At 59.1% G+C, this 25870-nt stretch overlaps 2 protein-coding genes across 3 annotated transcripts in view; one reads left to right on the forward strand and one right to left on the reverse strand.

Moving 5' to 3' along the window:
- Positions 1-418: 418 nt before the first annotated feature.
- On the forward strand, positions 419-2626 carry NPC2 (NPC intracellular cholesterol transporter 2). The gene is made up of 4 exons (XM_075503241.1): positions 419-576; positions 668-775; positions 1029-1201; positions 1846-2626. The coding sequence occupies exons 1-4, from the start codon at positions 492-494 to the stop codon at positions 1930-1932; spliced, it is 453 nt and encodes a 150-aa protein (XP_075359356.1). The 5' UTR covers positions 419-491; the 3' UTR covers positions 1933-2626.
- Positions 2627-3333: 707 nt separating this feature from the next.
- LTBP2 (latent transforming growth factor beta binding protein 2) overlaps positions 3334-25870 on the reverse strand; it is a 75907-nt gene continuing 53370 nt past the window's right edge. The window contains exons 10-35 of one of the 2 annotated variants that reach the window (XM_075503244.1): positions 25446-25568; positions 24796-24960; positions 23728-23958; positions 23136-23158; positions 21632-21671; positions 21130-21222; positions 19942-20067; positions 19629-19757; positions 18510-18629; positions 17436-17555; positions 17104-17226; positions 16780-16905; positions 14169-14291; positions 13742-13867; positions 13522-13644; positions 13161-13292; positions 11836-11961; positions 10920-11063; positions 10454-10645; positions 10251-10331; positions 9499-9627; positions 9137-9277; positions 8729-8896; positions 7912-8187; positions 7533-7682; positions 3334-4214 (exon numbers count right to left, since the gene is read on the reverse strand). In XM_075503244.1, coding sequence (XP_075359359.1) covers positions 4048-4214; positions 7533-7682; positions 7912-8187; positions 8729-8896; positions 9137-9277; positions 9499-9627; positions 10251-10331; positions 10454-10645; positions 10920-11063; positions 11836-11961; positions 13161-13292; positions 13522-13644; positions 13742-13867; positions 14169-14291; positions 16780-16905; positions 17104-17226; positions 17436-17555; positions 18510-18629; positions 19629-19757; positions 19942-20067; positions 21130-21222; positions 21632-21671; positions 23136-23158; positions 23728-23958; positions 24796-24960; positions 25446-25568 — 3497 coding nt within the window. In that variant the 3' untranslated portion in view covers positions 3334-4047. Of the gene's footprint in view, positions 4215-7532; positions 7683-7911; positions 8188-8728; positions 8897-9136; positions 9278-9498; positions 9628-10250; positions 10332-10453; positions 10646-10919; positions 11064-11835; positions 11962-13160; positions 13293-13521; positions 13645-13741; positions 13868-14168; positions 14292-16779; positions 16906-17103; positions 17227-17435; positions 17556-18509; positions 18630-19628; positions 19758-19941; positions 20068-21129; positions 21226-21631; positions 21672-23135; positions 23159-23727; positions 23959-24795; positions 24961-25445; positions 25569-25870 lie in introns of both variants that reach the window. The other variant, XM_075503242.1, reaches the window with a different exon arrangement.

The raw sequence follows: 25870 nt of genomic DNA on the forward strand, positions 1-25870 counted from the left end.
CCAGTCTGCTATGCTAGCTTCTTGGGTCTGGGGGTTTTTTTCCCCCCTTTCGGCAGAGGCACTGAGCGAGCTTCCCAGCCCACCGCGCTGGGATTTAAACACCGTTCCAGCACGAAATGCACCAGCGTAGCCCCGGCGCGGGGATTTCCGTAGCAGCGCACCGGAGAGGCCGTCCGTCTGTCCAAGCGCTGCAGTTCCAGCACGGCCCCCCTGCTCTCCTCTCCTGGGGCGGAGAGGTCACGGCGGTGTATCCGCTGCCCCGTCCCAGGCTGCGGCCCTGCCCTCGCCCCTCGGCCGCCGCTCCCCTCCCCGCACCGCTGCTCCCCCTCGGCCCCGGGGGCGGCCGGGAGCGCGGCCCAGCCCCGCCACCACGGCCGCCCCGGCCCGGCCCCGCGGGCGGGGCGCGCCCCAGCTGACCGGCGGGCGGGGCCGCCGCGCTCATGTGACGCCGCGGAGGAGCCGCCGCCGCCGTTCCCGCTGCTGCCGCCGCCATGGTGCCGTCCCCGCTCGCTCTGCTCCTGGCGCTGGGCGCCGCCGCCGCCGCCCTGGCCGAGCCCCTCCGCTTCGTCGACTGCGGTGAGTGGGTCGGGGCGGCGAGAGGCAGCGCGGGGTGCGGAGGGGGGTCAGCGGGCAGAGGAGGCCCGGCAAGCCCGGCTCTTCCTTGCAGGTTCCAAAGACGGCAGCATCCAAGAGGTGAACGTGAGCCCCTGCCCCACGCAGCCCTGCCAGCTCCACAAGGGGACATCCTACAGCATCAACGTCACCTTCACCAGCAGTAAGCATCGCTTCCCCAGCTGGGGTGCCGGGGTTGGGCAGGGGTGAGGTGGTCACCTCTGTGTCCCACTGCTTGGAGGGGAGTGGGGACGGGTGGCTGGAGAGGTGTCTGGGTGGGAAGAAGTGGCCGGGGAGGAAGAGCGTCTCTTAGGTGTGTTCTCACAGCCTCTAGGGTATGGGGCGGGGGGGGACACATAAGGTAGAAACATATTCCCTGCTGCGGTGCCATGCTCACGCTTCTCCGTGTTCTGCAGAGATCGAGAGTCAGGGCAGCAAAGCGAGGGTGTATGGCGAGATGCTGCACGTGGACATACCCTTTCCCATTCCTGAGCCTGACGGATGCAAGTCCGGGATCCAGTGCCCCATTCAGAAGGGCCTTTCCTACAGCTACCTGAACAAACTCCCTGTGAAGAGCGAGTACCCCAGTGTAAGTAAGCGGGCAGCTGGTCTGCTCCTCAGAGCTACCGCCCTTCCTTGGACAGTCCCACCACCTGCCTTTGAGGAAGGACACCTTGTCCTGTGGTGGTGGGGAAGAGGTTGAACTCCTTAGACTATCTGGTGGCACTTCTGCTGTGAGTATGACTCTGTGTCAAGTTCCCACTTTGGGACAGACCCAGCAGAGGAAACAGCCTGGCTCCAGCTGCTGAGAAGTGGCTTCAGCTGCCCAAGTATCTTGCCTGTCCTGTACTGTGCTCGTATGTCGCCTCCCTGCAGAGCCTGCTGCATTCAGCCAAGTGCTCCCAAACTGAGGGTGCTTGGCTCCAGGGTGCAGTTCAGCTGGGAGGCTGCAGCGTGTTTCCACTCTCTGCTTACTCAGAGAGTGGGGATCCACGTGCACGGCGTGGAGGTCTCCTGTGTCATGCAGCAGAACCTGCCGTGCGTGTAAGATACTCCAGGAGCCACCGCATGAGCATGGCCCACCTACTGCAGCGGGGGCAATGCCCCAGCTCAGTCCTCTTTGCACAGAGCTCCCAGGACCTCCTTGCTCCACACAAGTAACAATTCCCCCTCCGTGTCCTTGCCTTGTGGTTTCCTGAACACTGTTATTTCCCTCTGCTCTCTCACTTTCAGATTAAACTGGTTGTGAAGTGGGAGCTGGTGGACGACCAGGACCAGATGTTGTTCTGCTGGAAGATACCAGTTCAGATCACCAGCTGAGGAGCCCTGCCATTAGTAGGGCTTGGGGGAGGGGAAAAACAGAAGACAACACAGGCCAAATTCTTTTATATAATAAGCATTTCTTACTGCTTCCTTCAGAGCTCTGCAGCCTCTGAGCAGCCAGTACTGTGTTCCTGCAAAGTCTGGCACGGGCAAAGGGCTTTTACCCCATTTAGGGCCCCCTGGGGTGTTCTCACAGCAGCTCAAGGGGGAGCAGTGTCTGCTGCAGGAGTGACTGAGCATTGCCCTCCAGCTACTCTGCGTTGGTTGAAATGGAGCTGGCTGTCCTCACAAAGGAATTTCTCTGTGATGAACCTGGCTAGTGTCTGAGCTGCTACCTGGTAACCCTTCAGTGCCTCTTCTAGAACGCCAACTGCATCCACCCTCCTGTGCTTCTCCTGCTCTGTCGCAGCTGGGATGCCCCTGGGATCTGCGTTTGCCATCCTTGCAGCTGAAGGAGAGGAGACTTTCCCCGAGCTGCCAGCCAGCTCTGCCCCGGGCCCCTGCTTGAGCCAGCAGGACTGCAGCTGGGAAAACTTCCTTTCTGTGGATGCAAAGCCAAATGGTGTTCGACGTCTTTGCAGGGATGATTCTTTCTCTAACCAATGGTTTGCACTACTGCTAACTTGGAGCTGCTGGGAGCTCCTGAACCTCTTTTTATAACTTTCCTTTTAATAAAGGCTAGACAAAATCTGCTTGTGTGTATTCTGTGACTGAAGAGCAGCAGGAGGAAAAGCAGAGCGGCTGGGCCTCTTCTAGTTGGGGTTGGGCTGGCCTTATTTCTCAGCTGAAGGCATGGATGGAGGTGGTATGCTGGCCTGCGTGTGGGTGCCCTGCGAGCAGCTAGGCATCTCTGCTGCTGGCTGCCAGGGTGTCCAGCTGGCAATGTCTGGCTGTGCTCCTGCCTTGCTCGTGCTGTGCTGGCCTGAAATTGCGCAAAGGCTCCCTGAGGAGGCGGGGGTGTGTAGAACATGGCCTTGCGCTTGCTGCAGCATAGGTAAAGGCCTTTCTAGTGAGGGCTCTGGGGCTGGAAAAGCAGCTCCCACACCACCCCAAGGGCTCTTGCCAACTGCAGGAACCTACACGCTCTCAAGCTTAAACTGCAGCCCCCTCCTGTGTGAGCAAGGCAGGGTGTGAGCAGCCTTACAAACCACTGTGCTTGCTGCCTGTGGGGGTTGGAGTTGGCTCCTGCAGCTGGCACTGGGCTCGGGAGATAAGCAAGTATTTGGCCTGGCAAGGGTCTCAGCTCTGGCTGAGGAGGCTGGGTGCCAGTGTGAGAGGGGTAAGAATTGGCTTATGAGAGTGGGGTGGCCTTGCCAGGCTGGACCCACAGGGAGGATGTGACTCTGGAACCCCTTGGCAGAGGCAAGACAAGCAGAGTTCTGATCAGCCCCAGTGTCTTGAGCCACAGGGGCCCAAAATAAATGTTTTATTTAACAACATGAGAGAAGTTTCCAGCAGACTCGGTTAAAAAAAAAAAAGTCACCAACAACTTTACAGAAAGGAAGCTGGACCTGCCCCCCCCCCAGCCAGCACAGGGCACGAAGGCAAAGTGCGGGGCTAAGGGATGTGCCTGGGCTGGCTGTAGGGAGAGCTGGCCCTGGGGTGCCTCCAGCCTCTCCGCCATGCCCCAAGGTTAGGCAGCAGCTTTAGAAAGCTGGGGCTGAACCCCCCTCAAAGCTCTGGCCTTGGGGCTGGATGCTTCACGAGGAGCTGGGCCAGCACCTGCGGCGTGAGTGAGGCTTGTCACTAGGTCAGTGCAGCAGTGGTGGGGAGATGAACCCCTTTCTCGGCAGGGCGAGGGGGGGAGGCTGGGGCTGCGTGGCAGGGGAAGGTGTCCCGTCAGCCCTCACGGCATGGGGTGACGCGATGGGTGCCGGGGGCCAGGGTGGCTCTGCTGCGGCAGGAGCAGGGGCTGGCAGGGTGGAGGGGGGTGCAGAGGCTGGGAGCTCAGCCCTGACCTGTACAGAGGTGGCGGAGAAGTTGTGCGCTTCGGAGGGGAAGGAGCGAAGAGCCTCGAAGAACCCGCAGCCCTGGGGGCCTTTCTCTGTGCTCCAGGTCCCAGGTGCCAGTCGCGCACCAGAGGGGAGCACCCTCACCCCCGCTCCCCTAGAGCTACGCTGCCGCTGGGCTCTGGGCTGTCTGGGGCACGCAGTGGTGGGGCCGGGCCAGGGCCACGTAGCCCGGCAAGCAGCGGCAGAGGTAGGAGCCCTCCGTGTTCTCGCAGGTGCCGCCCTGGCACAGGGGCTCAGGGCCGCCCACCTCCTCGCACTCGTTGATGTCTGCAAGGAGGAGAAAGATGGGGGTGATGTGGTGGCCCAGTGATCAGTCCCAGCCTGCAGCAAACATCTTCTTGTGCCCCTTCCACCCCCCCCAGCCCTCCCCCACAGGTGCCCCATGCCCCCCAGCACCTCCAGGATGCCCACCATGACCCCCACCAGCCTCCTACACCCCTCAGCATATCTGCAGAGCTCCCTCAGTCCCCAAGGGTGACATCCCCAGCATTTGGCATCCCCCAGGACAGGATGGAGCCCCCCCCGCAGCAATGCACACCAGATAAGCCCCCCATGCTCTGCAGCTGGTGACACCCCTGGGTTAGCAGCTTCCTGCTAGTAAGTTGTGCTAGCATAAGAGGTGGGAGAAAGACCGCCTCCAGCCTTGGAAAATGCCTTTTTCTGATCCGACAAGGCTGAGGAAGCAGATGATGGTGGCCCTGAGAGGCCGATTATCACCTCCAGGACCAGAACACAGAGGGACCTCGTGCTCTGCAAACAAGGGCTTGTTTTATTAACCTGCAAATTGTGCCAAAGGGCTCACTTGGCTGGCTCACTGCTGGGCTAGAGTGTGCACACGAGCCCTACTGCAGCTGCCCCGCTGCGATGGGTTCTGCTAAATGCGCTTCCCTGGACACCCTGCCTGAGCTACCCCATCCCTGTGCACCCCAGAGCCCTTCTTTGCACCCACAGGACCTCCAGAGCCCAAATCCTCACCTGCCAAGGCAGGTCTGAGCCCTCTGACCACAAACTCCAGCCTCACCCCCTGCAGATGGGCAGGGAGCGGGAGTGGGGAGCAGCTGATGGGTTCAGATGGCCACTCAAGAGAGAGCGAAGGCCCTGGCAGTGACTGACGGACCCCGGGAGGACTGAAGAGCTCTGCCACCCCAGGGACCTCGGATTATCCCTAGCACAGGTGAAGAGGGCCATCTGGCAAAGAAAGGGAAGTGCAACCCCAGGGAGGGAGGCTGGAAGCAAAACCTGCAGGTACGGTGGGAGGAAGCACAGCAGTCACGGGAAGAAGAAAGAGGAGAGGGGAAACATGAGATGAGAGAGCTTGAGGAACAAGGCAGCCTTCGTACACGGCCAAAGCAATGGCTGAACAGGCACTGCGGACTTGGGCTAAACCTCAGGACCAGAACAGCACCATGGACGGGATGGGCTTGCTCAGAAGCCCAAGGAGGGGATGTTAGGCAGCACAAGGGAGATGTGCTCCGCAGCCTGGGAAGCAGGGGGGAGGCAACCTTGCTGGGGGCTCCAGGAAAAGGTAAAAGGGGGAAGAGCAGGCAGGCTGGGCTGGCTGTGGACCACCAAATCGAGAGAAGTAAAACAAGGCTACTTAGCCCAGAGGCACCAGAGAACCAGAAGCAGTAGAGGCACACTAGCAGTGCACGCCAACCTGTGGAGCCTGCACGCTCAGGCAGGGGTGGGGGGCAGGCAGCCCGTTCTGGGGGCAGGCAGCCCGTTCTTGGGCAAGGGCAAGCTATCTCCATAGGGAGGCGAGAGGGGAAGCACTGCACCAGGAGTACTCTAAAGGCCTGAAGTCAACAAGGTAAAAACATGGGGATGACTTAGCACCACATAGGAAAACTAAAAGAAAAAAAAATGAGACAGGTTCCAATGTAAAATGAGTGCTAGTTAGTCCAGGACAGGAAAGGCAACAAGCAAAGGCTCCGTAAATATGTTAGCAGGAAACAATGGGGAATGTCCGTCTGGCCCTTATCAGCAGAGGAAACAAAAGCCAGCCGAGCTGGCTGGAGCAGCTAATGCGGGCTTTGTTCCAGCCATCATAAAAATGCTCGCAGTCACCAGACAGGGTGCAGACCATGTTTGAAGTGTTTAAACGAGGGTGCAGGAGCACAGGGAGGGAAAGGCCATACTGTGATGGAGAGGTTCGACAATCGGATAGATAAAGCAGTTACATCCATATTGCTAAAGGCTTGCTGCAACTCATCTTCACATGCTTAATGCTCCTGCAGTCCCTGAAAAATTGGCAGTTCTCTCTGAGATGGAGGATAAAGGAGGTCTCAGAGACGCGAGGAAGGGTAAATCTGGTAACTATCTTCAAAAACAGAGAAGGGAGAATCCAGAACTACAGACTGCTCACCCCCATTCCCTTAAGCAGACCAGGTTTGTGAGTGATTAGGTCATAACCCTCCAAAGGATAGCAGGGTCATTAAATAGCTGGTGCAGAGCTGTTAAGGCCTGATTACGTTAAGCCAATCTGGTTCCCTTCACTGACCTGATAACTGGTATGTCAGATAAGGGAGAAGCGGTGGATATGATGTGCCTTGGCCACGGTGAGGATTTCAACACACTCTCACATGACACACTCAAGCAGACTGAGAAAATATGGTCTAGATGAAACCGTGGCAATTGCACAACAGGCTGCAAAGTTGCACTCCAAAGATAATTAGCAATAACTGGCTGTTACAATAAAAGCCATTTAAAGCATAGCCTGCAGGGGTCTGTCCTGACCTCTACTCCATTCAATGTTGTCATTAAGGTGGACGAAGGAAGAATCCCCGTGATTATGAAACGTATGTGTGCGATGCCAGCACTCTGGGGGGGACCCTGGGGTTCAGACTCATCCTGATCAAGCAGAGAAGCGGTTCAAAATCAACCAGACAAAATTCACTGAAGGCAAGTGCAAAGCACTACGGCCAAGGAAAGGGAAACAGAGCGCACAAATGCAGAGAGGGCGTAACAGCTCAGGCAGCCATTCTGCCCAGCAGCATTTGGGGAGGCAGAGACCACGGGTTGTGTATGAAGAAGCTGCATGATCGTGTCGTGCAATAAGGATGCTGGGAGCTAGAATAAGTGCCATGCCTAAAGAAAAAGAGGTTCTTCATCTGCTCTGTCGAGTGCCTGGGGCCTCAGCTAGCCTGGGGAGCTGCACTGTGAAAAGGATGGAGACATGGCACAGGCATGCAGAGAGGGGCTTTAGAGACTGTGACTCATAGGGCAGGGGGAAAGTGAGGAATTTCACCAGGGCAGTGGTGAATGTAGAGGAAAGTAAGCAGGGATAGAGCAACAGTGGCTGGTGATGTACCAGAGCGTGATGTGAAGAAGGGAGCCATCACCTGCTCCCCGCGACGCCCTGAGGTGCCCTGATTTAGCTGCCAGCAGAAAGCGGGCGGGCTGAACCTCCAGGACGGTCCTGCCAGCTCTGTGGGACAGGAGCACCAGGGCGAGCGGGGACCCCTCCGGCAGCTGTCCCGGCCGGCACCGCCAGAGAGCGGCAGCCGCCACGGGATGCGGGGGCCAGGCTGCCCGCACAGCCCCGCTGCAGCCCCGCAGCCCCGGGCGGGGCCGGCCACCACTCACCCACGCAGGCCATGCGGGTCATGTCCAGCTGGAAGCCGTCAAAGCAGTCGCAGGTGTAGCCCTCCCGGACGCGCACGCAGCGCCCGTTCTCGCAGCCGTTGAGGATCCCGCACTCCTCAGCCTGCAGCCCCTCGAAGCCCTCGTAGAGGCCTGGAAGGCGGCAAGATGGTGTCAGAGCAGGGTGACCCTCTCCCCAGCCGCGGAGGGGACATCGGGCGCGTGGCGAGGCGGTGCTGGTGGGGCCAGGACCGACTCTGAGCAGCCAGGAGCAGAGCTTGCTGCAAGCCTGGAGCATCCTGGCCGGGGTGGGAGCTGCCAGGCAGTCCCCATGGACACAGGCTGGGTGGGAAGGCACCTCTCTGTGTCTCCCAGTACTCACCAGTTTGGCTGGGCAGGTAGCGGGGCGGGGACCACCCTGGGCCATGGTGGAGAGGGCTGCCACGAAACTCGCTGTTGGGTTCCCTCCGAGGGAAACCAGCATCGGGGTTTCTGTACTCGGACTCCAGGTAGTTGTAGTAGGGGCCCATATCTGGGCTGGGAAGGCCATAGTGGGGGTCTTCCAAGCCCGGTCCGTACTCATACCTAGGTCTTTCTCGGAGCTCAGACCCTCTGTCACTGTCTTCACTGGCCCCATTACACAGAAAAGCAAAATCAGCTGGAAGTGGTGAGAGAAAAGGAAGGGTCAGTGCAGCCTGGCTCAAGAGAGATAGGTCTGCTACGGCCAGGGAGGATGCGTCCACATGGGGCCAGCTAAGCCAGGCCTGCCTTCAATGGCCTCCAAAGTTGCAGCTCTGTAGTTTGCTGACGGCACCCTGTCTTTGAGAAGACCAGCTCCTGTCTGGGGCCAGCAAGTCCTTGAGAAGTGAGAACCTCAATTCCCAGTGTGCTCCCAGCCCGGGCTGCCACTGTTCACCTCTCCTAAGCTAAGCCAGAGCAGCAGGATGCACAGACCAACTCTCCCCTCAGCCACCTCAGACTCATTGCAAACCAGTTTCAGGTACATCCCACCCACTGGTGCAGCTCAGCCCTGGAGAAGTGGGGGGTTCACCCACTCCTTGGGATGGCTTCGGCAATGCAGACAACAAGAGGAGCCCTTGTTGCAGCCATACGTGGCCAACGCTGCCCGGCACGACTGGCAGCAGCCCAGCCCATCCCCGCCTCTGCCGGGGGATGCTTGCCCATGCTGCCCCGCTCACCAGAGGACCTGTGCGGACAGAGCGCGCAGTTCTGGCCCCAGGCTTCGCCGAGCCGGCAGCAGCACTCGGTGTACGTGGTCTGCTCGCCATGCAGCAGGTCTTGGCAGATGTAGTCGGCAACGGTCTGCCAGCAGACGTCCAGGTGGATTTCGTACTCCTCCAAGGCATCTGTGAGTGCCATGAGCAAAGGATGCCATAAAAATCATCCAGAAGAGTGCCACCCCCTTGTCCTGAGAGGGACGACCGTGTGCCCCAGCTCCTCCCCCCCTGCCCTGGCTGCACACTGTGCTGGCATTGGCACCCCTCAGCCCAGCACCGAGCCCCCACCCACTGCTCCCTCCCGGGAGACCCAGCTGTGGGGCGGGATGTGCGGGGCGAAGGTGTTCTGCGGTGCGGGGTCAGGCTCACCTGCCCTGATGGAGAGGTTCACACACCGGTTGCCGGTGGCATCCAGCACAAGAGGGAGGCTGCAGAAGCAGTGGTAGGAGCCGTCTGTGTTCAGACACTCGCCGTTGATGCAGTACACTTCATTCTGACACTCGTCCTGGTCTGCCCGCACACAAGGACAGAGCAATGTTTCAGGCTGGCAGACATGGGCAATGCGACCCTTTCCCTGCCACCTCCTCTTTCATTCCCTGGGAGGGTCCCAGGAAGCCTGTCACCCAGAGCTGGCCCTGTAGCGTGGGCAGCAGGGACAACTCTGGGTGCAGCAGCACAGCTGTCCCTGTGTGCGCGGTGGGGGCCCCCACTGCTCTTGGAGGCCATCTTACCCACACACTCAAGCCTGCTGGAGTCATAGAAGTAGCCTGTACGGCAGAAGCACTTGTAGCCTGGCACCGTGTTCAAACACTGTCCGTTGCGGCAGAACTCAGAGCCAAATATCTCACACTCGTCCATGTCTGAGAGAGGGATGGAGGGAGAGAGTGTTTCAGGGAGCAGAGCCATGGAAGCAGGGTGGGCTGGGTGCTGTGCTCACAGAAAGCCTGCCTGGCACCTTGGCCTGGATCACTGGCAGGTCCCCGAGTGAGCCCCCCGCCTCTCCCACCGGCCACATGCCTGGGAGCAGAGGGGGAAGTACCCACAGGCAGAGCAGGAGGAGGGATGACGGGGAACAGGATACTTTCACAAACAGGAAATTCATGTGTGTTTCTGGAAGGTCAAGAACACAGCCCCCCGAGGTGAAGTGCCAAAGACTGAGCCAGGCAGCCACTGGGAGATCTATCAGTAACTGTAAGGGTTGTGTCTTACTGGACCCCATCCCTGGTTTGAAATGGACATGGGAGGTTTGCACCGAGAAAAGAGTCACTGCCAGCAGTGAGGCAGGACTGGAGGAAGGGGCACTTCCAGCTCGGTGATACTGGCAATCTGGGATTTCTCTGGATGGAGGAAAGCAGCAGCAGGATTCTAGCATCCCCCACCACAGCCCTGGGGAGATATTTCTGTGGATGCATCTCCATGCAGGGCTTTGCACAGCACCCTCTCTCTTCCCCCTGGAAGAAATGAGAGAAAATGGTGCTAGTACCTGTGAAAGAGACTTTTCCTGAGAGCAGATCTTCCTGGGGAACGTAGCCCTTCCCGAGAGGGCAGATCTCTTGGTACTCCACTGGCCGGGAGGCAGATGCCAAGGGGAGATGGGAAGAAAACAAACAGCTCGTCAGTGCAACCGAGGAGGAGCTGGCGGGCAGAGCACTGGCCTTGCCTGGTGTGGTGAGGCCACAGTCCTACCTGTGCCCGGGATGGGGCAGGGGTAAGTCTCACAGTTGTCACCCCAGGCTGCCCCCACAGTACAGCAGCACTCCTCCTTGGTGATGTTTTTGGCCAGGACGCTGTCACACAGGCGAACGTCGCTGATGTGGTAGTAGCACTGCTTGCGCTCTGCGCTGTCAGAGAGGTGGGCTGTGTGTGTCTCAGGGCCCTCTAGAAGACAGCAGAGCAGGGATGGGATGGGGTCCTTGGCACCACAACGCAGCATCCCACACCTAGGAGGTCCCAGAGCACACCCATCACCGGCAGCGTGGCCTTCCCAGGTCCCCACTTTCAGGCTCCTCAGGTCTCCCCAGATGAAAGCTTGCCCATGCCTGCGTGGGCTTGTACAGCCCTGGCAGCCCCTCAGCTTTATCTCACCCCAGCCAAGGCTACCACGCTCCCGCTCTAGCTGCCACCCATGCTTCTGTCCTAGCTGCCTACTCACCCATGGCTGCTCGGGGCCGGCACTGCCCTGCCTCTGTGTCATACTCCTCGTGGTCGCTGGGGCAGAGGCAGAGGAAGGATCCCTCCACATTCTCGCAGAGTGCAGTCCCACACACGGCAACCATCAGCTCGCACTCGTTCACATCTGCAAAGCAAGGGGCAGCGGTGGCAGCTGGAGCCCTGCCTCTGCATGGGCAGCCTGTGCATAGCCTGCAAGCACGGGGTCACCGCTCAGCAGGGAGATGGAAGCTGCTAGGGATGAGCTGAGAGCTCTGTTCACATTGTGGCTCAACACAAGTCTGGCAAGAGCTTCCTGCCCTGCTCTCAGTGGATTCAAGGAGCCTGAACTCCAGCTTGCAGTGAGTCGCTGGATCATCCAGGTTTGAAGGGACCGCTGGAGGTCTCTAGTCCAACCCTCTGCTCAAAGCAGGGTCAGTTATGGGATCCCACCAGGCTGCTCAGGGCTTTTTCTTGTTGGGTCTTTAAAACCTCCAAGGATGGCGACTGCACAGCCATCTTGGGCATCTGTTCCACTGCCTGCCTCTCTTCATGGTGAAAACTTTTTTCCTTATATTACACCCTGCCTGTTCTCTCCAGGCACCCATTAAAGTACCTCTCTAAGCACCTTCAGTGCCTCCAGCCCTGAAGCATCTCCTTTCCACCTGCAGAGAAGGGCTCCATGTTCACTGGGAGCCACACTTTTTCATAGAGCCCTACTCCTTTACAGTCCCAAGGATCTGCTGTGCTAAGGGGAGGGTTTTTGCCTCCATGAGCTGTCCTGTCCACGTCTGGGATTCTCCATGCGCGGATGTGGTCCCCAACCATGCCCCAGGAGCCGTCACACAGCGGGGACACCAGCCTGGCATCTGCCCATGGCTCTCCCTCACTGACTGGCAGAGCGATTGTGGGAGACTCACCAACGCAGTAGTGCCCAGAGGGTGAACTCTCATAGCCACGGTCGCAGAGGCAGCGGAAGGAGCCGTCTGAATTCTCGCAGAAGCCGTGGCTCCCGCACAGCGTCTCGTTGGCACACTCATCTATGTCTGTGGCAGAGTGGAGAGCAGGAATTGCCCCAAACCCCACCTCTCCCAATGGACCCCCCCTGCCCAGGCCCTTCTGCTCTGACCCCAAGACCTGGGGATGGGGCAGGCATTCCCTTGATGTGAGGGACTGGGTCTGGCTGCCCCACTCACTCCCCTGCTATGAGTGTGCGTGTTAAGAGAAGCTTCCTGCAACATCCAGAGCTGCAGAGAGGCCATGTGGATATAGTGACAGGAGCAGGGTGGGAATGGGAAATGGATGGGAAACGTGGGAGGTGGCTGGCAGGGGTGACTGAGGGTAGTGCAGGTCCCTGCAGAGGCATAAAGGGACACAGAGCCTCCAGGCTCACACTGGCAGGAGATACAAGGGTGCAACTGAACCGTGTGGAGCAAGTGCAGACAGATCTAGGATGATACCCTCCTGCCCCATTCTTCTTGACCTGGTCCTTCTCCAACTGCTATAGTGCCAGGGAGTAATCTCTGCCTTGCCCCAGCCCGGTGGGGCTGGACAGTCACAACTGGGTCCTCTGCGTACCAAGGACAGGTTTGCAGCCCTGCTGGCTGCATCGCACTCCCCTCCGACCACTGCACGGGGCAGATTTCCCTGGAGCAGGCAGAGCAGCCGCGTGCCCACAGCCCACTGCTCCCAAGGCCAGGAGCAGCTCCACGTGCTAAGGCTGAGTCCTGGCGCAGCCCTGAGCCCAGCGGCTGGCAGCTGCTCCTCCTTGCTGCAGCCTTCCCTGAGCCGGGGGGAGCCTCAAAAACTGCAGAAACCCCTTTGCTCTTTCCTCTTTGCTGGGGCTTGAACTCCAAACCCAGACTCCCCTGCCTAGCACGCAGTGGTACCAGCAGCCTTTCCCCTCACCCAGCCCTGCCAGGCAGGTGACTGGCACAGGCAGCAGCCCCAGCAAGCACAGGGAGCTGTGGTCCAGCCCCAAGCCTGGAATGGCTATAACCTGCCCAGGACTCTCCCCGAGCGGAAAGCAGCACAATGTGGTGTCTGTTCCAGATGCCAGGAAGAGAGAAGTCTAGACACAAGCAGGCAGCTCAGCCAAGAAAACAAACTCTCAGCATTATCTGCCTCTCCACCAGCCACATGCTTCCTCCTCCTCCTCCTTCTCCCCCGTGCCCCTGGCATAGATGTCCCACAGCCACCCTGTCCCTGCCAGGAGGAGGGACAGGGACACCCGGGCTGTACTCACCAATGCAGTCACCCAAGGGGGTCCAGTGGAAGCCGGGCTGGCAGCCCATGATACAACGGTAGGAGCCCAGGCTGTTCTGGCACCGCCACGTGCCACAGATGGCATCCCCGTACTCTTTACACTCATCCACATCTGCAGGGAGGAGGGCAAGGGGATGAGGATGGACAGATGGTGACCCTGCTTGCTCACTGCAGCACCTGAGTCAAGTTCAGTTGGCCAGAGGCCCTGAGCCATTGCTAGTCCTCCTTACAAGTCACCAGCAACTTTGGGTGCTGGGAGCAGAACTGCCCTCCCCCCTGCACTGGCTGCATCCATCCTCCCAAATCCCAGGGGGCTGATCTCCCCAGCAATGAGCTCTCACCCACGCAGTCATCAGTCTCCTGGGAGTGTTTGAACCCATTTTCACACAGACACCTGTAGGAGCCTTCTGTGTTCAGGCACTGGCCTTGTGAGCACCGGGACTTGTCTGCGCATTCATCCACATCTGCAAAATCAGGCCAAAATCATCAGCCTGGATCTCACAGCAGGGGAGGGAGCAGAGGGTAGGACCCGAGGTATGTCCCTGCCATCCTCCAGCTCACCTTGGCAGCTGACTCCACCAGCCGTGTTCGAGAAGCCAGGAGCACAAATGCAGAAGTAGGATCCGTGACTGTTGAGACACTCGCCATTGGGGCTGCAGATCTCGCTGTTCAGGCACTCGTTCACATCTGCAGAGGGAGCAGAGTCAGGGCCACACACCCAGCTCTGGGGGACACCCTTCACCTAAGCCTCTCCCCAGTCTCTTACAGGCAGCCCTCGCAGGGCTCCTGGCCCCTGGTTTTCTCGCCATGGAGACAGAGATCTCCCCTGTCCATGGTGATCCTGCATTTGGCTACAACCTTACGGATGTGCCACACATGGTGGCATCACCTGCCTTGGCACTGGCATCCTCCCTGCCGAGAAAGAAGGGGGATCTATAGGGAGGCTGTACGTCCTGGACCCAGAGGGCTGCAAGGATGGGGTTCATACCTTCGCACACGGTGCCATTGATGAGCTTGAAGCCAGCCTGGCAGTGGCACTCGTAGGAGCCCGGGGTGTTCCTGCACTCTCCCCCCAGGCACCGAACAGCAGGGTCCTCACACTCATCCACATCTGCCAAGCAGAAGGGCACAGCACAGTGAGGCCCCACCTCTTGCCACCAGTGGAGAAGATCCCCACCCAGAGAAGCCATCACCCAGCTATTGGCCTGCAAGGTGGGTTTGAGCTGCCCTCCCAGACCATCTCATCACAGTGAGATGAGGGCAGAGACTCCCTGTTACTGGGGTGTGAGGAGTCAGCCCAGACCCTTCACTCCCTTCCATCATAGGGACCAGGATAAACTGGATCCCAGCACCAAGTCAGTGGTGCCCAGTGACACGACCAGAGGCAATGGGCAGAAACTGAAGCACAGGAGGTCCCATCTGAACATCAGGAAACACTTTTTTACTGTGACGGTTACTGAGCACTGGCACAGATTGCCCAGAGATGTTGTGGAGTCTCCCTCCTTGGAGATATTCAAAAGCCATCTGGACATGGTCCTAGCCAACCAGCTCTAGGTGGCCCTGCTTGAGCAGGGGGGTTGGACAAGATGATCTCCAGAGGTCCCTTCCAACCGCAGCCATTCTGTGATTCTGCAAGCACAGGGATACTGCTAACCCCAGCGTCCACCTCCAGCAGAGCTCTGCACTGGGTACCACAACCACCAAGAGGCCAGCGCAGAGCCACAGTTACTGACAAACCCTCTCTTCAGCCAACTGCACAAGAGCAAACATCAGGAAAGTAACCCAGCACCAGCCATTCCTTCTGTGGCTCTGCTTTCCTGCCTGCCAGGCTTGCCTACGATGTCCTTCTCCTGGAAAAGCTGGCTGGGGGCCTACATCAGCTCTTACCCAGCTGCAGAGGTCCCCACAAACCCTCTCCCATCCAACTCCTCCAGGCCTTGGCCAGAGCCTGCTGGCACTCTGAGGGTTTTGCTCACAGCAGAGGAGAGAGGGGTGCATTCCTTCTAACAGAGGGCTGCAACATGCCAGCAGACTGCCGTTGCCTGCAGGCCCATGAAGTAGGGGGAAGCACTGGAGGACGCTGCTAATCAGAAGGATGAGCTGGTGCGCAGGCAGTAGAAGACACGCTAGTGGAGAAGGTCCTGCTGTACTGTTCTCCTCTGCCAGGAGCTAAAGCGCTGAGACTGGCAGCTCCTGAGGGCAGGGCAGGGACCTTCTCTTCCCCTTCGCAGAGCACTGAGCATGCCACAGACATGAATGAGCATCCATCCCTAGCGCCTTGGGGCTGGATTCCCAGCTGTTCAGTCTCAAAGGGTTGCAAGTAGCAATATTCTTGAATCCTTCTGGAGACGAACTGTAACCTAGTTTATTTATCACAAAACTATCACAAAACCCTTATCATTTTTCAGATATGAAACTCAGATCCACAGACAAGGCCACCAGCCAAGGCAGGGAAGAACGTGCCATCCTGCCATCGGGTCAGTGTGACCCAAACAGTATCGAACCCTGATAAGGTGCCCTCGTGACACGGCTGGGGCAAGGTGGCTGAGAAGGGGCTCACATGGAGTCTTGGGAAAGGGGGAGGGCAGACGGAAGGGATTAAACCATGGTTATTCCATTGCACCCAAAAATCAGATGGAAAAGAAACTCATTTCACACTGGCTTCCTCAGACACCAAAACAGAGGAGAAGAGAGGGAGGAAAGCCTCCCTCTCCTCCCCGTTGGAGGCCCCCATGCAGGGGGGTCTTCTGAGAGCCACATCAAAGGCAAGATCTTCTGTTTGCCAGCTATGTGCAGGCTGCAGAACTCTGCAGCGCTCCTGAGAGAAATTTGCAGCACATGGCCAATCCTTAAACAAATACCTTTGCCAGCTCTGCCCCCTGCCTTCCCTTGCCCCAAACAGGGAATTTGCATCAAGCCATCTCAAGCCCAGGACGTCCCCTGGGGACAGCCACCAGGGAGGGAGCTTCCCTGCCTGCACTGGGGCAGTCAGGCTGTGAGGCTGGGACAGGGCGCGCTCGTGTCTGAGCAAAGCAAACAACGCAGATCCATGCCGGTGTTAACTCTCTGCCACGCACACCTGGCACAGCAGAGCCCTTGAACTACTCTTTCCTTTTTAAACATGTCCAAGTTACATTAGGGGCTGGGGAAAAAAGATGAACCCTGGGTGCCGCAGTCTCTCCACTGGCAGTGGACCCAAGGTTTCTCCCTCTGTTGAGGACCTACATTCGGGGCACACGCTTCCAGGCACACAGTTCTGAACGGAACCACACACAGCTCCTCTCTGCCCATGTTTCCAGGCCTCCTGTACTCCTCTGGCCTTTGTCAGCATCTCCCAGGGCACCATTAGTCCAGGAGTCCATCAATGAGTCCTTGTCCCCCATCCCTGTCCTGGGTGAGGAAGATCACCCTCCTGCTGCTCTAGGTGACATCTGCTTGCAGCCCCCCACCCCCGCTATCTGCTGATCGGAGAGCTAAAGAGCTGGGGGACGATCCTGAGGCTAAAGAAGTCCCCGGGCCCCACCAATAACCCAGCTATGGCAATGTCTCTTCCCTCATTCCTTCCAGCACCCGCTCCTCTGTCCCTGGGAACGGGATACCTTCACACATGCTGCTATCTCTGGACACAGCGTAGCCGGCGTCACAAGCCATGCAGGAGTAGGAGCCCTCAGTGTTGAGGCAGAGTCCGGAGGGACAGGCAGCCTGGGCAGTGCACTCGTCGATGTCTGCATAAGCACACAAGGGAGACCGGGATGAGTGGGAAGGATGCAGGGGAACCACGACCATGAGCAGATGTCCTGAGGGAACCAGCCAACACAGTGGCCAGGACTTGGGCAGAGCCAAGTGCTCAGGAAGAGCCCGGAGAAACCTCTGGACTGGGTGCGTGACACTTCAGAGGATCTGGACTCATGGCTCCCCGGTACCTTGGCAGCTCTTCCCGTCAGGTGCCACCTCGTAGCCCCGGTAGCAGGAACAGCGGAAGGAGCCGTCCAGGTTGACACACCACCCGTGAGCACAGGTCCCCTCCACAAGACACTCGTCCACGTCTGCGTGACACAGCAGAGAGCAATATGGAATGGGAGGGTGCTCAGGGCCATCCCTGCCACCCAAATTGTGAGGGCACTGTGCCGTGCCCACACAGGCTGGCTGCTCGTGGGAGGAGTGTGCTGCCCGTGCCCCTGCTCCTTTTGAGGCTTGCAGGCAGCACTGCCGCAGGGGGTGAGGGTGCTACCCGGAGACAGCCCACGTTCCTCACCAACACATCTCCCGTTCCTGGGCCGGTAGCCATCCCCACAGCTGACACACTTGTAGGAGCCTAGTGTATTGACACACTTCCCGTGGGGGCAAGGGCTGGGATCCACGCACTCGTTGATATCTGCCAAGAAACACACTTCTTTCAGGCTCCCAAAGGTGAACAGTGCAGCCTTGTCCAGGATGTCCCCTCCAGCTGGATCCTCAGAGTCCCCCTCCGGGGCACAGCGATGCCCAAGAGGAGGTGAGACAAGTTTGCCAGGGCTTGGGCAACACTTCTTATAGTACCACTTATCACTCAGGATCCTACATCCACACCTGAGGGCTGACATAATCCAGCAGCAAAACCCGCTGCCGCAGTATGTTGCCAAGGCCAGGAATGTACATGGGCAGAGAAAGGGATCAGAGAACATCTGTGCAGGGCTGTTTCATCAGGGACTTTCGTAACTATGATTAAGATGCAGCCTCCAGCTCAGGCAGCCCTTAAGGCAAGTGCTTTCTGGAGGCCGTGTGTGTGGAGCAGCATTCTGTGCATGCCCTGTTTCCCGTACTGCCTCCTAAAATAGTCTCCCACTCTCTGCTGGAGACAAGCTACTGAGAAAGGGGGATCTTTCTTTGATCAGGCGCATTATATGTTCACAAGGTTGAATGCTCTGAAGGGCGCAGCTCGTGCCGCGTGAGCAGGATGCTGTGGGGACAGGTGGCCTGAGTGTCTGCAGCCTGCTCTCCCTGCAGCCCACTTGCCAGCACGAGGGTCTGGTGACAGAGGCAAGCTGGCATGAAAATGCATGGGCATCTCCTCCCAGAATAGAAAGCCGGCATGGGCTGGTCGTGAGGGATCTCCCTGGGGAGGTGGAAGAGGATCTCGGGAGAACTCCCCTCTCCCAGCCCAGGAAAGTCTGTCCCTCCTGCAGGCAGAGGAGAGGACAGGCAGCCCTCAGGGAGGGCACAGGGCAGACAAACATGGGGGATCCTTCCTCCCTTCCGGGAGGAGACACAGAGCGGTGAGGAAAGAAGGTGTTCAGCCCTGCACAGGGTGGGTTGGAGGGGCAGGGGAACAGGGAGCAGCAAGCTTCACCTTCGCACTGTCCTCTGGGGCCCATGGCAAAGCCCTCCTTGCACTCGCAGCGGTAGGAGCCGGGGGTGTTGATGCATTGCTGTCCTCGGCAGGTAGAGGGCTGCTCACATTCATCTCGATCTGGCAACAGACAGGGAGACAGTCCTGAAGTCTTCCCCCTCCAGCCTGGGGAAGGCTGGGTGCAGAAGCTGCTCCACCTGCAGCAGGCTCTGCCCAGGGGACCCATGCCAGGGCTCTCCTCTATCCCCCATCTGTCCTAGCACCCCCCTTGCCACGAAGCAGTGATCAGGGCTGGCATGACAGGCTCCTGCCCCGATCTCCATGGGCAAGGTCCTGTCCCTGAGCAAGCAGGAGAGGGTCATCCCCATGGATCAGGCTGTCCCTGGGCAGGCCTGCGGGGAGGGAGGGTGTGCAGATGTGCATGTGTCTGTGTGCGTGTGTGTGCACTGTGTGCATGTGTGTGTGCATGTGTGTGTGCACCGTGTGCATGTGTGTGTGCACTGTGTGCATGTCTGTGCATGTGTGTGCACCATGTGCATGTGTCTGTGTGTGTGTGTGTGCACTGTGTGCATGTGTGTGTGCATGTGTGTGTGCACCGTGTGCATGTGTGTGTGCATTGTGTGCATGTGTCTGTGCACATGTGTGTGCACCGTGTGCATGTGTGTGTGCATGTCTGTGCATGTGTGTGCACCGTGTGCATGTGTCTGTGTGCGTGTGTGTGCACTGTGTGCATGTGTGTATGCGCGTGTGTGTGCACCGTGTGCATGTGTGTGTGCATCGTGTGCATGTGTCTGTGCACGTGTGTGTGCACTGTGTGCATGTGTCTGTGCACGTGTGTGTGCACCGTGTGCATGTGTGCGTGCATCGTGTGCATGTGTCTGTGCACATGTGTGTGCACTGTATGCATGTGTCTGTGCACGTGTGTGTGCGCCGTGTGCATGTGTGCGTGCATCGTGTGCATGTGTCTGTGCACATGTGTGTGCACTGTGTGCATGTGTGTATGCACGTGTGTGTCCACTGCGTGCAGGTGTGTGTGCACGTGCATGAGAGCACGCGAGGGTGGGAGACTGGGGAGTCCTTGGGGAGGTGGCAGCCCTGTGCCAGGCAGACACCACTTACCCTCACAGCTCTGCCTGCCCTCCAAGACAGCCAGGGTGTACCCAGCGTAGCAGAGGCACAGATAGGAGCCCACGCTGTTGATGCAGCGACCTTTTCCAGCACAAGGATCTTTCAGGCACTCATCTTCATCTGTGCCCAGCCAAGGAAGGAAGACAGGCAGTCACCACCCGCAGCTGCCTGCCAGCCCCCTGCCAGCTCCGCGGTGCAGCCCGTGGGCAGGGGCTCAGCAGAGCTGCCAGAAAACCTTCCCCCAGGAGCCTGAAGGACCGGCAGGTCCTTTGAGGCCCGGCAGGCAGAGGAGGTGCCAACTTACCGAGGCAGCGGAGGCGGCTGGGGTCCAACGTGTAGCCGGGGTGGCACAAGCAGCTGTATCCCTCCGGGGTGAGCACGCAAGTGCCAGCTCCGCAGGAGAGGGGTGAAGAAGCACAGCCACCGACCCCTGGGAGGAGAGAGCACAGTGTTGGGGGCAGCACCGAAAGGGTGCACGGAGTCTAGCATCTGCCTTGTGTCCCCAGCACCGTGCCGGGGAGGTTGCTTTTTCCCTTCTTGGAGAGCGATGCTGAGCCTGCTCCTCTGCACCTGTAGGGCTGCAGGGAGGACACGGCAGACCCTGCCACCTCCTCCGGCCTGAGCCCAGCTGGGATGCCCCAGTCCTCTGCACTGCTTGCCTGTGCCCCGGCCCCACAAAATGGTGGTGAGGAAGCCTGCCAGCCCCATGCCTTGGAGGAGGGCTGGCAGCAGAGTCCAGCACCTGTGAAGGGGGTCCTTTTGGGGTGACAGCAGGGCTCCCCCTGCCCGCCCCCCTGCTAAGCAGGGCACAGGCAGCAGTGGGGGGGCAGCGGGGCACCGCACACCCCTCGGCACTGAGCCGGCCGGGGGGGCCAGCCCAACCCCAAACAAAAGGCTATTGAGGAAGACGAATTCCTCAGCAAGGTGCCTCCGCCAGGCCTGCTCCCCAAGGTGCTCCAGCCCCCGGCGGAGGGCAGGGGCCGCGCTCCCAGACACTTGAGCAAGCCTGGAACAACAGCGTCCTTGTTTCCGGCGCAGTAAACAAGCCGCCCCGGGAGCCACATGCCTCCCCTTGCACTCCCCCTTCCCGATGAGTCAGCTCACGCTGCGGGGGGAACGGGGCCAAAGCCACCGGAGCGGGCGCGTGATCCCCCTCACCCGGCAGCCACTGCTGCGCCAGGCAAGCGAGCTGCAGGCGGGGAAGGATCCACAAAGCCAAACACTTTGCTCCCAATACAGGATCGCTCGTGTGCCCCCGCCACGGCCGGCCGGCTTTCCCTGGCTGGCAGCAGCCAGGACCAGGCTGGGACAACGCCTCAGGGTGGTAGGGCAGGGACTTTTCTTTGGGAAGTCAAGGGGGGCATGTGGGAAGACAAGCAGGCTGGGGAAGGGAGAGAGCCCCTGGGCAGAGCTTAGGGCATAATTTCCCCCCAGTAGGGCATAGTGTCAGGCAGAGAGAGGAGGGAAATCCCCGAGAGCAGTGGACACACACCAGAGCCCTGCGCTGGCATCTGTGTTGGAGCAGCAGCATCCCAGGTGGTGGTGGGGCCAGGCTGGGGAGGACCACGCCAGGACTCCTCTTCCTCTGCTGAGGAAGAAGAGAGGTGAGGTCCAGCCCCCGACCCCAGGCAGAGGTGCCTGCCCAAGGTTTACCCGTGCTGGGTGTCCCCTCATCCACAGCCTCGAGAGAGCACATGGGAAGGGGCTGCAGGGTGCCTGCAGCAACCTCATTGTCTTGTTATTTAACACAGCCTCCTCCACCTCGCTGGAGATCCACCACCTCCCTGCATCCCTACAGCCCCACATCAGCCACCCCAGTGTGGTGGGGGTCCCCCGCGCCGCCCCACAGCCAGCCCAGTCGGGAGCCCGTCCTGCCCAGCGCCGGGGGCTGCCGTGCGGAGGAGGCAGCTCCCAGCCTCCCCGCTCTCCTCCCTCCTCGCTGCCTCGTCCTCTTCGCCACGACCACCCTGCCCTCCTGCCAGCTGGGCGCTCACCTCTGCGCGTGGCAGGCTCTGCGGTGGCATCAGCAGCGCCCTGAGGGACAGAAACATAGGAGTGCCTCTATCCACATGCATGTAGCTGGGATGCAGCATCCCTGAGACATTTTCCCACCCACCTCCTGGCTCCTCTTGCTCCCCAAGACACCATCCTGGGAGGAGAAGCTGCCACGGCTGGATGCAGCTGGCAGGCCCACTCTGTCTTGAGCACATCGTCCTCAGCAAAACACAGCTCCTGGCTGTGCCTGGGGGGCTGCCCACAGAGAAGCCGTGCCAGCACGCCGTGCGGGTGAGACCCAGGGCACTGCTACCAGGCAGGCACCTCTGCAGAGTGGCCGGGAAGGGCATCCAGGCATGGTAAATACAGCCACTGTCACCGGCAGCTCTGGAGGGCTGAGGACAGCCACTGCTTCAACCTGCCTCAAGAACGCTACCTACTAGAAGGGTGCTTGGTGCTAGACGCTCTTTCTCAGCATCCCCTCCTGGCAAGCCCATGGCTGCCAAAGGAGATGTTGGAGCACAACCTGGGTCTCTGCTCCAAGATTGAAGAAAACAGGCGGTTGAGCAACATAAGTCCCAGACTAGCTCTGCGTCAAATTTGGAAGCTTTGGTTCAAATTTCTGCCCTGTCTTGAGATTTCTCACGCGTCCTTGGGCAAGTCACTTCATGTCTATGAAGCAGTGATGATGGCGGTGCTGTCCCTTCCCTCAGAGGGGCTGCAAGTATGTTCTGAGGGCTGGGCTGCTATAGCAAGGGGGCACAGAGATGCTCAGGCAAGATATGGCCCAACTTCTACTGACAGCAGGGATCAAGAGACACACATTTTTCAAGTGAGACTCATAATGAAGAAACCCAGCCCCAGGAGAGCCTGGCAGAGAATCAGTCCCCAGGCTGCTCCCACCAGACACGGTGATTTCACGCAGCCAGCGTGGGAGACCCCCGGCCCTGACCGCTCGGTGGAGTTTCTGCTGCACCCACACCAGCACGGGGAGACCTGCCTGTGAGCTGGGCTTGAACACAACACTGGGCTCCGTGGGAGGAGCACTCCCCAAGCCGACTGCAGCAGTTCCCCTTCCCCTGCTGCCCATCAGCCCTATAGCCAGGCCAGGCTGACAGCGGGGAGTGAGCACCCACACCTCAGCCAGCTCCAGCCTCAGCCTGGGCTGCTACCACAGCCCCAGCAAACACCAGCTGGAGTCAAGGCTGCCCATGAGCTAGCGCAGCAGAGCAGGAACTCAGTTCCTGTTGGTTTGAGCTAATGGCCTCTTAGCAAGGGCTGAGCGGGCATGTGGCACCAGTGCCTTCAGCCACAGCAACTCAGACAGGGCGATAGGGTTTGCAGTTCATACGCTCTTCCCTCCGGCAGCAGCTACCTGCTCTCTTTAGTGCTCTCTCTGACCACATTTCACACCTCCCTGTCACCTATTTGTATGACACCCCCCTTCCTACCCATCAAGCTACCGTGGATGCACCCAGATGTAGCAAGACAAACCTTACTCACCTGCGCAGCAGGAGAAACTTCACCTGGAAAGTGAAACAGTGCATGGTGAGTAGAAACAAGGCAGGCAGGCATCCTCCTCAAACCCTAGCTGCCCTAACTTCACCCCACCCCTAAGACACAGCTGCTCAGTCCCTCACGCTCCTCCGCAAGAGCTTTTCCCAAAGCCAACACACCCAGACTCCTCTCCTGGCACTGCACAGACCCCAGGAGCTTCCGCTCCAGCAGGTGCTGGCACAAGCAGTTGGTCACACTTCCCTCCAGCTGGGCTGGACAAAAGCCCACGGACTGCAGTGCCAGGGCTGCCACGCAGGCCTGAGGTCCTGAGGAGGCAGCCTGGCCAGCCAGCACCAACTGCAAAGATGCAGTCACAGGAGCCTGAAACACTCAACCTCCTCTCCAAAGGCTTGAAGACATGGTGTCTCATGCCCCAGGAACACTAGTAGAGCTGAAGAACACCTTGCATATTCATACAGATGTAGAAAGCCCTCATCAGCTAGAAGTCCATCCATGGGGGCATGGCAGGACCTGGGAATTTGCCCACCCTTGCTAGGGGCCCAGATGGAGCAGCTTTAAGCAGTAGACCCCACACTACCCTCTCCTGCCAAGGTGCCAGGGTGGGGGAATGCCTCCAGGACGCTCCCACGCAGGCTGTCCTGCAGTTGCTGTCTCCTTGCTGCCCAGTCCAACGTCCAGTTGCTGCTCTCCCCTTGCTCTTCCAAGCTGAGGGGCAGCTCTTCTGCCTCTGCCTTCCTCATCGACAGGCGGATATCAGAGCTGGAGTAGGTGTAGCCATGTCCTGCTGGGCAAATCTCCTTGAAGGCTTCTGCAAGGGAAAATCAAATTAAAGCTTTAGAGGCCAGAGGTTGGAAGGAAGAGGCTGGTGCAGGGATCACCTGGCTTACCGAACCCAGACATGATGGTGGGACAAGTGGGAGAAAGGAGTGAAGATGGATAGGCAAGTATGTGAATGCAGGTACCAGTTTCTCCCATCCTATCATTTTCTGGAGATTTCTAAGGGTTAAATCCTTATAGAAACACATCTGGGCTGCAGTGGGTGGATGCTTCAAGCAGGAGGAATCTGCTCACAAGGCAGGGTGGGTTTCTAACAGGCACTGGCTGGTACTCCCACACACCAAAAACTAAACCCCTCCCCTGGGTCAGTACTGCTAGGAAGGGATCATGCCACAGGAAGGTGCAAGCTGAGCAAGGGAGCAGATAAAAGCAAACCCCTGGTACCTCGGCACTGAGCGCTTTGCACATCACTCAAGATGCTCTGCACAAACCACCTGAAGATTTTTCCCAGCCCTGAGGATTTCGGTGCTTTCCCCTCCACCCTACCCCATGCTGAGATATGCCAAACTCATCCTCACCTGGCTTTCATCCCAGCAGAAGATGTACGATAGACAAAAGGGCTGTCGAGCAAAGCCAGGCACAGACATGGCTGTGCTCTCCCTCTGGTACAGAGTGGTTTCCCATCAGGGATTTCTCTGTCTTCCCAGTATTATCCAGGTCTGCTTCCTGGGCTGCTGTACCCATCTCACAGGCCAGCATTTGCACCGCTCAGCTCTGGGTCCTGCAGCCGTCTGCGTGGCAGCAAGTTCAGGCAAGCCCAAACCCCAGTCTAAACAGAGCAGGCAAAGCCGAAGCAGGTACGTCTCACCTGAGCCGGGCACGGGGCACTCCTCGCAGTTCTTCCCCCAGCCCTTGCCAACGCGGCTGCAGCAGCAGATCTGCTGGGTGATGTGGTGGGAGAGGGGGAAGGAGCACACGCCTCCGGCTGCGGAGCGGTAACACAGCCCCTGCTCCATCGACACTGCTTTGTCCGCTGAAACACAATGGCATGGTCAGTGCCAGAGGTCAAGCTCTGCGCTCTCCAAAGAGAGATCAGGGGACACTCGATCTCTCCCCCTTGGGCCTTTCTCTGCCCGTGCCTCCCAGCCTGTCCTGAGGGCTGCCCCATCCTCTTCCCAGAACATCCCCTGGCCTTCAGCCATCGGGCCATCCCCCCAGCAGTGCCAGCCCCAAGCAAATCCAGCTCCTGTGGGAGCTGTCTCAACCCAGGAGGCTGTGTCCTCTGCTGCCGCACCGCAGGCACGTCCCCTCCAGGCTCCGCAGGGGCCATGAGATGTCCATGGAGAAGAACAATGCATGAAGAGGGCCTGAGGCATGGGGACCCATCCTGCACACAAGTGCAGGACAGCGTAACTCAACCGCACTTGCAAGAGACGCGAAGTACGCTGCAGCCTCCACTCAGCCGTGGGGTCCTCCTGAGGTCCCTTCCCAGACTGAGGGGTTCCCTGGAGCACTTACAGATGCAATGGCTACGGGATGGGTCCAGCATGGTGCCAGGCTTGCAGGTGCAGCGGAAGCTGCCGCGGGTGTTCACACACTCGGCATCTTTGCACAGGCCCTGCATCAAGCACTCGTTGATATCTGTGAACAGGAGAGAGCCTGGTGAGATGTGAAGAAGCTGAGGGTGAACTGAACCCCCTACCCAGTGCCTCCCATTCAGGTGCCGCGGACCGAGGGGGTCTCAGCCAGGCCGGTGTCCAAGGCAGCCTCTCCACCAAGCCATGCGGTGGGGACCTCCGCGGTGACAGCAGTCCCACGCCTGTGGCACAGAGCTTGGTCACTGCAGGGATGGCTTGTGAATGACTGCTCTGCTTCGTGGCCCTTGTGGAAAACAGTTGTGGCCCCTACAGTGAGCCATCCCAGCAGGGTCACTCTTAAGGCCA

This window comes from Mycteria americana, chromosome 5 (assembly GCF_035582795.1).
Source record: "Mycteria americana isolate JAX WOST 10 ecotype Jacksonville Zoo and Gardens chromosome 5, USCA_MyAme_1.0, whole genome shotgun sequence".
In the NCBI taxonomy this organism is placed as follows: Eukaryota; Metazoa; Chordata; class Aves; order Ciconiiformes; family Ciconiidae; genus Mycteria; species Mycteria americana.